The sequence below is a fragment of the Magnolia sinica genome, chromosome 2 (assembly GCF_029962835.1).
Source record: "Magnolia sinica isolate HGM2019 chromosome 2, MsV1, whole genome shotgun sequence".
NCBI classification, from domain to species: Eukaryota; Viridiplantae; Streptophyta; class Magnoliopsida; order Magnoliales; family Magnoliaceae; genus Magnolia; species Magnolia sinica.
In genome coordinates this window covers 49653065-49665577 of record NC_080574.1, presented here as the reverse complement: position 1 = coordinate 49665577, position 12513 = coordinate 49653065, and the positions used below count along the sequence as shown (strand labels likewise).

At 42.9% G+C, this 12513-nt stretch overlaps 1 protein-coding gene across 1 annotated transcript; it reads left to right on the top strand.

Annotated features, from left to right (window-relative positions):
* The first annotated feature begins 9830 nt into the window (after window positions 1-9830).
* On the top strand, window positions 9831-11788 carry LOC131237090 (expansin-like A2). Its single transcript, XM_058234738.1, has 5 exons — window positions 9831-9987; window positions 10155-10264; window positions 10352-10530; window positions 11076-11208; window positions 11297-11788. The coding sequence occupies exons 1-5, from the start codon at window positions 9876-9878 to the stop codon at window positions 11540-11542; spliced, it is 780 nt and encodes a 259-aa protein (XP_058090721.1). The 5' UTR covers window positions 9831-9875; the 3' UTR covers window positions 11543-11788.
* The last annotated feature ends 725 nt before the right edge of the window (window positions 11789-12513 follow it).

The window sequence follows — 12513 nt, the reverse complement described above, 5'->3', positions numbered from 1 at the left end:
ATGTAGAACAGATTTCCGGTGTCTCATCTGGCCATCCACGAAATACCTGTGGAGGCTACAACCCTGATGTCGCTAGGGCGTACGGTGGTCATGTTACATAAATGCGAGATGCATGAGTCACACAGTCCAATCATGCATCAATCCTGCACATACCGTGCGCTCAAGTGAGACAATCTCTGCCTATCAGGGAGTCATAATAACCTGCCCAATGACATATGCAATGGTCAATCATATCTTATAACAAACATGCAGATGATGCGTATGGGCATGTATCATGATGTTATGCTATCACATACTCATAACCGGTATCAACAACCCGCATCAACAATTGACCTCGACAATGTGGACATTTAACCAACATTACCCCCAAGGAATGGCTCACATAGAGCCAAACATATAATGGGCCCACGGCCTCACACAAAGGCCTGATATACAACATAGTGGGCCTTACTCAAGGGACACATATACACAACGGGCGAGCCCTGCTCATGGGCCTCAAATACATGACATGTGGGCCCTACACATGGTCTCGAATACATCGAATGGGCCATGCATCATGGGCCTTGAATACAGCACAATGGGCCTTTCTCATGGGCCTAACATACATCATAATGGGCTCCATAGCCTAGCCCTCAAATACACCACAATGGGCCTCATACAATCATAATGGGCCGTGTCACATGGGCCACATATACATCGCAATGGGCCTCTAACACAGGCCACATATACATCACACTGGGCCTCTAACACCGGCCACATATACATGAGCCTCTAACACGGGCCTAATATACATCACAAAGGGCTTTATAGCCTTATATACATTACATTAGGCCTCGACAATCTGACTCAGCCAAGATAATTGGCCTTGACAATTGTAATCGGCAAATCGGTCACGTCAATCATAATTGACAATCGGCCACGACAATCGAGATCGATCGATAATCAAAATCGGCAAATCGGTCACAACAATTAGAATCAACAATCGATCACAACAATCAGATTCAATCGACAATTAAAATCGACAAATCGGTCACATCAATCGGAATCAGCAATCAGTCATGACAATCGGAATCGATTGATAATCACAATCGGCAAATCAGTCACAACAATCGAAATCGGCAATCGGTCACGACAATCGAAATCAATCGATAATCAAAATCTGCAATCAGTCATGACAATCGGAATCAATCGATAATCAAAATCGGCAAATTGGTCACATCAATCGGAATCGGTAATCAGTCATGACAATTGGAATCGATTGATAATCAGAATTGGCAAATCAGTCACGACAATCGGAATCGATCGATAATCAAAATTGGCAAACCGGTCACATCAATCGGAATCAGCAATCAATCATGTCAATCGGAATCGATCGATAATTAGAATCGGCAAATCAATCACGTCAATCAGAATCGGCAATCGATCATGACAATCGGAATTGATCGACAATCAAAATCGACAAATCGGCCACATCAATCGGGATCAGCAATCAGTCATGATAATCGGAATCGATCGATAATCAGAATCGGCAAATCAGTCACGTCAATCAGAATCGGCAATCGGTCATGACAATCGGAATCAGCCAAACAATCAGCCTCGACAAATTAAAATCGGCCTCGATACTCGGCCTCGACAATTGAAATCAGCCTTGGTAATTAGCCGAACAAGGCCTAAGGAATGGTCACAATGTGGACATTCAACCACCATTACCCATCAATGCGGACATTTAACCAACATTGCTCTCAAGGAGTGGCCCACATAAACATCATTACATACATCACGGCAAAATCACACATCACATCGGGCCTTGATTACACAACAAGTGGGCCCTGCACCTGGGCCTCAAATACATCACTAAGGTCTCTTATATACATCACGTCGAGCCTCATCAAAGGTCACGAACACATCACAGTGGGCCTTCTCACGTGGACCATATATGCATCAATGTGGGCCTCGCCAAATGGCCACAAATACATCATAATGAGCCTCAACCCATGGGCCCTAATATATCACAATGGGCCTCAACCCATGGGCCCTAGTTTCAAGTAAGTGGTTCCATCATATGGGCCCTAATATATCACAATGGGCCTCAACCCATGGGCCCTAGTTTCAAGTAAGTGGTTCCATCATATGGGCCTTAAATATACATCATGATGAGCCTTATCATATGGGCTTCAAACACAAACAGATGGGGCCCATTACATAGGCCAAAAGTACAAATAAGTAGGCCCCGCACATGGGCCAAAATACATCATGATGGGCCTCATGGATGGGCCGCACCCATGGGCCTCAAATGGGCCTGGAGCACGCCAAAATTATTTTTTTAAAATAGTTGTAGGTGTAACATGTGTACCACTGTACACTATCATTATGTGGTGCGCATGGCCCAATAATGATGATCAGCACTGTTCAAACATCGTCCAACACCATCCAAATCCCCTGGATAGCATGGATGAAACATACGCGATGGTGGGTCTCGGCAGAACAGATGGACAACGTGAAGAACACATACATCAAATGGGACCCATAGAACTTACTGACATCATGCAGCGTGGGACCCACTGTCCACATGGATGGACGGTTTGGATATAACAAATACATCTAGTTGGGTCCCACATGGGGCCACCACTCACATGCATATACATATATACAATATTATATTATATTTAATATTTTATTATTATTATTATTATTATTTTTTGAAAACGTCCTATCTCTGCCCCTGGACAATGTATACTCACATACAATGTAAGTTGCCACCGTCCAGAAGATATGGACGGTGCAAATATAATAAATACATCAACGTGGGTCCACCCACACGTGTGAGGTGGGCCACGGATGGACGGTACCATGAAACACATACATCATGGTGGCACAGCAATTGCTAACGCTAGTCAGTAGCAATACCGTGGACGTGAGGTACTCCAACCAACCGCATCCACCGTCCATGGATTGGACGGTGTGGATGCAATATATGGAATCAAGGTGGGATCCCACGTGGGGCCAGCAGCGTGGATAAAACACTAAGATCACGGTGGATCCCACTTCCTGGACGGTGGGATGCAACGCATGCATCATGGTGGGGTCCACATGCGGCCCACCAACTGAATGGACGGTGAGGATGCTGACGTCCACACACAGCTATATAGCTAGTGTGAGGCAGACCGGCCAATCTACTATCTCAATAGGTGGGTCCCACATGGGGCCCCAGAATATATATATAAATATATATATATATATATATATATATATATATATATATATATATATATATATATATATAGAGTACAAATGAAAACAAAGAATAAAATTGTATAAATAAATAAATAAACACAAGCATCCAGTCAGTGTCCAGATGGTTGGACGCCTGTCCAACGGACGGACCGGATTCTCATGCTTCAAGGTGGGGTCCGCAGCACTCGCTGACGTAATGCTGCAGCAGTTGGAAGCCGCTGGATGGCTTGGATTAAAAACATATCTCAGGTGGGTCCACACGTGTGGGACCCACCAGCTTGGGTAAAAGCTGTTATTTGTGTTTCAATAGTCCAGGTGTGCTGGACGATCAACACAGCTGGTCATGGCCCATCTGGCCCGCTGTAGGGCGGCCAGGTGATGTTCGGGGTGGATATACATCACATACATCATAGTGGAGTCCATATGGTGGGCCACACGGCTCTAGATCAGGCTGATATTTGAGGTTTTTCCTCAGCCAGGCCGGCCCAAAAATTCAGGCAGCAAGACTACTGGACGGTGAGTGGCAAGGTGGGTCAATCCTACTATTAGGGCAGCCATGTGGTCCACCACTTGGACAGCGTGGAGAACTCTCATACACTCATCAAGTGGGCCATCAAACAAAAAAAAAAGAAAAAAAGAAAAAGAGAGAGAGAGAGAGAGAGAGAGAGAGAGAGATAGGGAGATCGGATGATAGAGGGACCCCGCCACTAAGGGCCCCTCATAGATACAAAACATACATCAAGAGGGGTCCCACCACAAGTGGCCCCTCAAACCATCAAAACCACACAAATCAAACCTTAGAAAAACACCCACCTTAGATCTCTTCTTCCTTCTTCCGCCAATGCATGCTAGAGCTCCAAGAGAACAATTACAACGGTTGAGATGGACTTTGGATGGTGGAGATGGGAGGTAGGAAGGTGGGCCACACAAGCTCTATCCATGGAGCTTGGAGCTTGGACGTTTTAGCTTTCATGGATTGCTTGAGAATTGGTTTGAAAAAGAGAGAGAGAGAGAGAGAGAGAGAGAGAGAGAGAGAGAGAGAGAGAGATAGGGAGATCGGATGATAGAGGGACCCCGCCACTAAGGGCCCCTCATAGATACAAAACATACATCAAGAGGGGTCCCACCACAAGTGGCCCCTCAAACCATCAAAACCACACAAATCAAACCTTAGAAAAACACCCACCTTAGATCTCTTCTTCCTTCTTCCGCCAATGCATGCTAGAGCTCCAAGAGAACAATTACAACGGTTGAGATGGACTTTGGATGGTGGAGATGGGAGGTAGGAAGGTGGGCCACACAAGCTCTATCCATGGAGCTTGGAGCTTGGACGTTTTAGCTTTCATGGATTGCTTGAGAATTGGTTTGAAAAAGAGAGAGAGAGAGAGAGAGAGAGAGAGAGAGAGAGAGAGAGGTGTGATGTAATAAATGGAGAATATGGTACTTGTTGACTTGTTGGTAAGAAAGGAATGGGATAAGTATGGGTATTGTTGACTTTGGGTGAGAGAGGTATGGGTAAGGTATGGGTTCATTTAACTTGATTGATTAACGGATTGATGTGACGTGTCGTAGAGATTTTCTCAGAATTCGCAACGCGCGGCGTTTTCCTCGAACTGAACGCGGACTTACAACTTTTAGCCTGGGTATCGGATCAGTGCGCAAGTTGCGGCGTTGGAACCGAGGCAACAGCGCGGTCGCTAAGGTACAAGTTTCGGTTCAAGCCGACTTCAGTATGCGGGACCTGACTTAGGATTGAGCGCAAACGTCGGATATGGGTCGAGGATTGCCAGAATTCGATCGGAGGGACCGCAGAAGCCTACGGAACGGTACGAACTAGGATATAGGTCTTACAACCACTAGGCAACAAAATCGAGGAACATATATGGAACGAGCTGACCTTCTCTAGTTAAAGAATCAAGACTCATTGCTCATAGATTAGTTCAAAAGTTACTTCTTGAGCTCGTAAAGTATAAAGCTCGAAAGTAAGAGGGCTACTGTTATGGGTAAAATGGAGCTAAACAAATGTATGAGACAGATGAGCTGAGTGGCGAGACTCAGTGACTTTGTATATTGCTTGAGGGCCGAACAATCACCCTAACCTTTAGTGTTAGATACTTTCTACCTCGACCTCAGTTGTTACGTTAGCCCCCAACTCAACCTCAGGTACCGACCTTGGATACTGACCCGATCTCAGGTAGCGACCTCGACATCTGATACTGACCCGACCTAAGGTAGCGACCTTGACCTCAGAATAGAAAGAAGAATCCTCTCCGTATACGAGTGAGATTACCTTCCGAAATCTCCACTGAAAATTAGGCCGATCGAGGTAAAGTCGGATATATTCTTGAAATTAGAGTCCAACTCCAATATGGGCCTCTCTAGCAAATCAACTCAAATATGCAGATCGCCTAAAAAACCTATAAATATACCCCCGCCATGAGTAAAAGGTACAGACAACTATTCCGATTCTACAATGCCTACTGTGAGTCCATATGCTTGACTTAGGCATTTGAGGGTCCCTAACCTTAACTGGTGCCTCCAATGTCTTTTCTTGTTCTCCATTAAATTGTAGATATTTAGCAGCTCACAAGAAATGAGGCGTGATTGTTCTACATTTATATAGTGAGCCACTTGATTATTCGAACAACTTGTTCTAATTTATTACTTCCCAATATCTTAATGTTTGGGTGATCATGTGGAATGGATTATGGTAGACCCGCCCATCACCAGTTACCTTCGGATGATGGATAAAATAGCCTATTTCTACGGTACCAGTAGAACACGTGGAGAAATTTGCAACGAATATGTAAATCAAAGGGCAAGTACTTGCAATACTTGCAATAGAAGTTTGCTCCATTGCATCTGGGTGTAATGCAACGTGATATTTCCTTCCAAGAATCCAAATCATTTTCATAACAACTCTTACTTTCCAGGGCAAAAAGATAACAAATAAAAGCTCTCAATAAAATTAAATTAACCATTGATAATTTAGCTCGACATGTACTGCCACCATCCTATCATATAAATAATTTATGTCACTAAAAAAGGCCTAAATCCAACGGCTGGAGTCCAGACCGATCTTATTATAATACATTAAGATGTATTCAAAATCAATTCTCCTTCAAATAAATTAAATTAGAGATGAGATGTTTTCAATTATCCCATTAAATAATGTGTGAGATAAGCAGCATCTTATACCTAACCTTTTGATTAGACCATATGAGATGCCAGACGTACGTTTTTTTAGAAAGGAATTTTGTTTAGGTACAGTGGTTCGAGCCCACCACCTCCAAGTTGTGACATGGTTCACCATCCATTTGAGCTAGGACCACAAAGTTCCAGCATGGTGCACTGTACATTCGATTCAGGAATATTTCATGATAACAAAAATCCATACATTTCTCTTCCTAGCTGTAGTTTTGGCATTATTCTTGCTTAGCTTGCAGGAAAGATAAAATCTAAGATATTCTGGCCCGGTCTATGGTTCATGTTCATTCACTTGTAAATTGCATACATGCTACTCTCCTAAATCAAATCAGACCGTCCAAACTGTGTGTCCCTCTTCAGAATTAGATGGGTTATAAACTAAAAGTTTATTCTGAACTGATTTCATACCTCGCCGGTCGACAGAAATGAAAAATTTTCAACTGTATAAGTTCAACTAACTAATGTCGATTTATGAGATGTTAGAATGGTTCAGTCATTCTGACTTTTCATGACCTATATATAGTGGGCAAAGCTACTTGGACGGTCTGATTTGAGTTAAGAATATTGAAAGTGTAGGATGGCTGAGTGAGTGCTTATGAATCATCACGCACTGCCAGAGTATCAGATAATTTCCCTTGCTCTTATCTGTCCACTCGATGACGAGTCATCAAAAGCATCGGCACTAAAACCCCCCACCTTTGTCATCCAACGTCTGGATTAAGCAATTCAACCTCCCACATCAATTAATGGCCTATAAGTGCTACCAGCATATGACCAAAATACCCTTTTGAAGGTACCTAATTTATGAGCAATGTGACCCCACCTTCCAAGGGCATTTCGGTCATTTTACTACACAGTACTAGCACTGCTAGACGTAGGACTTAAAACTAGGACAGGAAGGAAACTTCCTGGGACATGTCCCCACACACTCAGCCCCCCGCATACCATTTAATAAAAAGAGGACCGGTTTGGTGGTCCACTAGCTACTAATTCAGGTGTTACACCTGTCTCCCATTGTTTACAAAAGTGGGGCCCACCTATTTGAAGTGGATCGCCAGTTACGATGGGTTTCAGATTCGGGTCGTGAGTCGGGGCCCCAACTGGCACAGCTCGGATCGTACGCTGGAACAAGCGATGTGGGTGGTACGCGGATTGTGGGGCTCACATAGATTTATGCGTTGTATATCTACGCTGTCCATCTGTTTTTTCGATTTATTTTATGGCATGAGTTCATAAATGAAGCAAATACAAATCTCAGGTGGACCACACCACAGGAAACAGTGGTCATTAAACGTCCACCATTAAAAACTTCTTATGGCCCACTGTGATGTTATTTTCCATCCAAACTGTTGATAAGGTCACAAAGATATGGATGAAGGGAAAACACATATATCAGCTTGGTCAAAAACTTTCGTATCTCACAAAAGGTTTTTAATAGTTATTTACTTATAGTGTGGTCCACCTATGATTGTTTTCTATTAAATTTACGGAACCATTCCATAAGATGAGTTGGAAAAATGGATGGACGGCATAGATATACAACCTCTACATCGAGGTGGGCCCCACGGTCAGGGTACCGCCCACGTCGCTGCTTCCTGGGCCCCCGCCAAGTTGCGCCACGACAGGAGGGCCGCTCGTGGTGGGGAACGGATTGGTTACTCCCCCTGCCACCAGCCCCGTGGCTGATGGTCGGTGCTATGTGTGCCCACCATGATGTATTTTCTTCATCTATTCTGTTGATCCATTTTTACAGATCATTTTAGGGCTTAATCCCAAAAGTTATAGGAATATAAATCTCAATTGGACCAAACCACAGGAAAATAATAGTGATTGGATATCCACCGTTAAAATCCTCCTAAGGTCCACCGTACTGTTTATTTGACATCCAATCTGTTGATTAGGTAATACAGACCCAGATGAGAGGATAAAACAATGATCAGCTTGAGACAAAACTTTTATAGCCCCCAAAAAGATTTTAATGGTCGAAGTTCATTCAACACTATTTCTTGTAATGTAGTTCACTTCATATCCGAATATGCCTCATTTTTGGTCTCATACCATAAAAGGATCTAAAGAAATAGATGGACAGAATGGATGAAACACATACATCATGGTTGAGCCCACAGAGCACCGACCATCGGCCATTGGGTGGTGGCAGGGGAGAGTAGCCAATCCGATTCCCTCGTGGTGGACGCGGATCTCCTGCGAAAGGCTTTCGCAGGAAGTTTCTGCGCCGGGAACCCAGGTGGAGTCCAGTGCTATGTTTGTGAGAAATCCACCCCGTCCATCCTTTTAGTGAGTTCTTTTAGGATGCGATAACAAAAATGAACTGAATCCAATGCTTAAGTGGGCCGAAGACGTGAGAATTGAACGTCCACAGTTGAAATATTCGTGTGGCCACAGACATATTGAATCATGCTAATATTTGTGTTTTCAGTTCATCCCAGTATAAATGACGTTATGAACGGTATGGATGGGATGTAAACATCAATTCCGACTCAGGAGGTTTCTATGGTAGGTATTTCCCTAATCACCTTTTCCTTTAGTCCGGCCGAATCGAGCCTTTGTTCCTGTTCAGTTTTGGTCTATTGTCTGAAAATGATCTCAAAAAACGGATGGACGGAGCGGATTCCTCACAAAAGTCACAGTGAGCCACCTCGGTTTCCAGAGCAGGAACCACCGGCGAAAGCCATTTGCAAGAAATCCGCGTCCGCTCGTGGTAACGAGCTGAACCGGATGGAGTAATCCAGACGCCGAGTCGACTCGGACGAGTTGCATGGGGCTCATCCCCGTCTGAAAACCATGCCAGTCACTCAATCCACGCCCTACATGTTAGGATGATCAGAACCGTCAATTTGGTCAGTAGTACCTTAGATGGGCTGATCACACCCATTTGATGATCCCAACCGTTCGATGGACGGAATTCAGATGAACGGTTGAGTCATAACCACTCAACCATCCAAAAAAACAAAAAATGGTAGGCCAGTATCCAATCGTTTGTATCTGTACATTGCAGGCCATCGAAATTAATGGTAATCAGACGCACCACTTGGATCATCCAAACATGGAACCATGTGGACCCCATCCAGTAAACTGCCAGCCAAGTCTAGGAATTGTGGACCACCGTCATTTTTAGATACAATCATTAATGAAATCCGTGTAAAACCGTGAATAGATTACCGGATTTTCAATGGACAGCTGTTACCTACGCGTGCAAAGTCGGCGAGAAAGAGGGCGTTTTCCTTTTGGCCCACCGCGTAGAAGCAAGTGCATGTCTCTTTCCTTCCCACCCACATTACGATAAAATCAAAATAATAATAAACAAACCTGTCCGGACTATCTAAGTTTCATACACCTGTCTTGCATAGCACCCTCCTTGATTCCACATATAAATAAGAGATCTCTCTCCATCTCTTCCACTCAAAACATCAAACATGGCTCTCTTTCTTGCTTTTTTCTGCCTTTTCATTTCCTCTGCAATTGCTTGTGATCGATGTGTCCATCAATCAAAGGCTGCATACTTTTCATCTCCCTCTTCTCTCACATGTACGTATTTCAATACATATGATACACATAAATACCCACATGGGTATCTGATGGTTTTCTTTCTAGAGAAGTATTTCAATACATATTTATTTTTGGTGTACATACATGTTTTTATTTTTAGTTTTTCTTCTTTTTTTCTCTAATTTCCTTTGTTGGACTTCATGTAGCTGGGGCATGTGGGTATGGCACCATGGCCTTAGCATTTAATGGTGGATACCTTGCAGCTGGGAGCTCTAAACTCCACAGAGGAGGAGTTGGGTGTGGTGGCTGCTTTCAGGTTTTTTTTTTTCATTTTCTTAATATATTTTTTTATATTTTTTGTATGTGGCTTGAAATTTCTCTCTTATATATTTATTTTGTATAGGTGAGGTGCAAGAACACCACCCTTTGCACTAGGGGTGGAGTGAAAGTGATATTAACGGATTTGAATAAAGATAATGGAACGGATTTTGTCCTCAGCAACAAAGCATTCATGGCCATGGGTCGTAGGAACATGGACCAAGAAATGAAGAAGGCTGGAATTGTCGATGTGGAATATAAGAGGTAGTGAAATTCACCTTTATATTAACCTTTGGTGGGGGCCACCCTTCTTGACTGGCTTTCTTTTGTTTTTGAGTCAGGTGGGTCCCACCAAAAACATGTGCATGCCAAATGACCAATTACCAAATGCAACTTTTGGGCTGTGTATATAAAACATAAACCCATCTCTTGAATGAAAATTGGGGATGTGTAGAAAAAATCCATGACAAATGACCAATTACCAAATCCAACTTTTGGGTTGTGGGGCCCATCCAAGAGGTAGCCATCTTGATTTGCACTGATTAGACAACAAAGATAGTTAATACACTGAATTTCAGTGTTTAATCTATCCACCCCTAAAATCAAACTCCTCGCCTTTCTTTTGTAATTAGTACTTCCACACCCATATATTCCATGCTCTAAAAACAATGTCACTAACACTTTTGATTTTTGAACACCCTTTTCGAATTACCCACACCCATCCCAGTCTAGGTTTATCCACTTCATTCTTGTAATCCCATAAATGAAAACTGCCGACTAACGTTGATTTTCTCAAAAATGTGGGACAGGATTCCTTGTGACTACAAGAACCGTAACTTGTCAATGAGAGTGGAAGAGAGTAGCCAAAACCCAAATTACCTAGCAATCAAATTCCTCTATCAAGGTGGCCAAACAGACATCATGGGCGTCGATGTAGCTCAGGTACATACACTAAGGCTAACCATCTTATGTAATTAATGAGCATTATATATTGGACCATTTGATCATTTTGTGCATTTTTAATTTGTAGGTTGGTTCATCTAGTTGGCGTTACATGACCCGAAATTATGGAGCCGTTTGGGATACAGATAGAGCACCGGCTGGGCCGTTACAGTTCCGGCTAGTGGTGACGGGTGGTTACGACGGGAAGTGGGTGTGGGCGAAGCACGTCCTTCCGGCGGATTGGAAGGCTGGAGTGGTCTATGATTCAGGTGTCCAAATCAATGACATTGCTCAAGAAGGTTGCCCCACCTGCGACAACAGCCAATGGAAGTGATGCCTATACAATGTACATACACATTCAATTGAAATTACATACATATTCAATTGAAATTAACTGCTATTCGTTTATTCTTCTTGATGGGTAGAAGGAAGAGATCAAATAACGTCGGTTTCACTTTGCAACTATTGTACTAGTTTTGATTTGAAAATTGTTACAATGTTGGTAGATGATGCATCACATGTTCAGTCAATGTTCAATGCAAATTCCAAATGCAACGTCCATATTTTCAACAGGTTTCAATTTCCTCCATTAAGGGTCTTAGACAAGAGTTGCATTGCATCCCTATCTTTTTACAGGGGAGTTGTGGGTTGGGTGGTGGTTACCGATATTTTAAAACCTAGACCAGGCTGGTATTGACGGGATCAATAGCATACCTGAGCTGGGTCCCTATAAGAATCGTCTTGGATTTGGACTGCATCAGGTCCCATATTGGCGTAGGGATGAACGTGACGAGGTTGATTACGGTATTCCTCGGGGATAAATATTCCGAATCCATGGAGTTTCCCTGGACTCCTCACGGAGATTCCTCGAGTCGACGGGGAGAAATAGAAAATAATTTTTAATAATTTGAAATAAATTGATTGATTAAATTGATTGATGATTAAAAAACATAAAAAAATTTACAATCCTTGAAAGAAGTCTGAATCAAACTCCCACTCAAATTCTGAACTTTGTAACATATTATAAATAGTAAGTTTCATGATTTCTACTGTACTCCTATAACTCAACAGATTAAGAATTATGATTGAAATAAAGCTTACTATATATAATTAAAATGAAATTAAAAGGAATTTTCGACCGTTGATCTGATGGAATCTCGCAAATTCAGCGTGGGCAACCTGGTGTAGTGGGTTGGGTGGCTAAAGTAGCTTCTCTTACCCAAAAGCATATACGGTACGTTGAACAATTCATTTCAGTTTGCCAGACACATCTGTTTTATGGTTCCGATGGTCATGATCACTTCC

Coding starts and splice junctions, on each gene's coding strand:
- LOC131237090 (XM_058234738.1), top strand. CDS start 9,876: ATGGCTCTCTTTCTTGCTTTTTTCTGCCTTTTCATTTCCTCTGCAATT. Junction 9,988..10,154: donor ATCTCCCTCTTCTCTCACAT/GTACGTATTTCA, acceptor GACTTCATGTAG/CTGGGGCATGTGGGTATGGC. Junction 10,531..11,075: donor GTCGATGTGGAATATAAGAG/GTAGTGAAATTC, acceptor AATGTGGGACAG/GATTCCTTGTGACTACAAGA.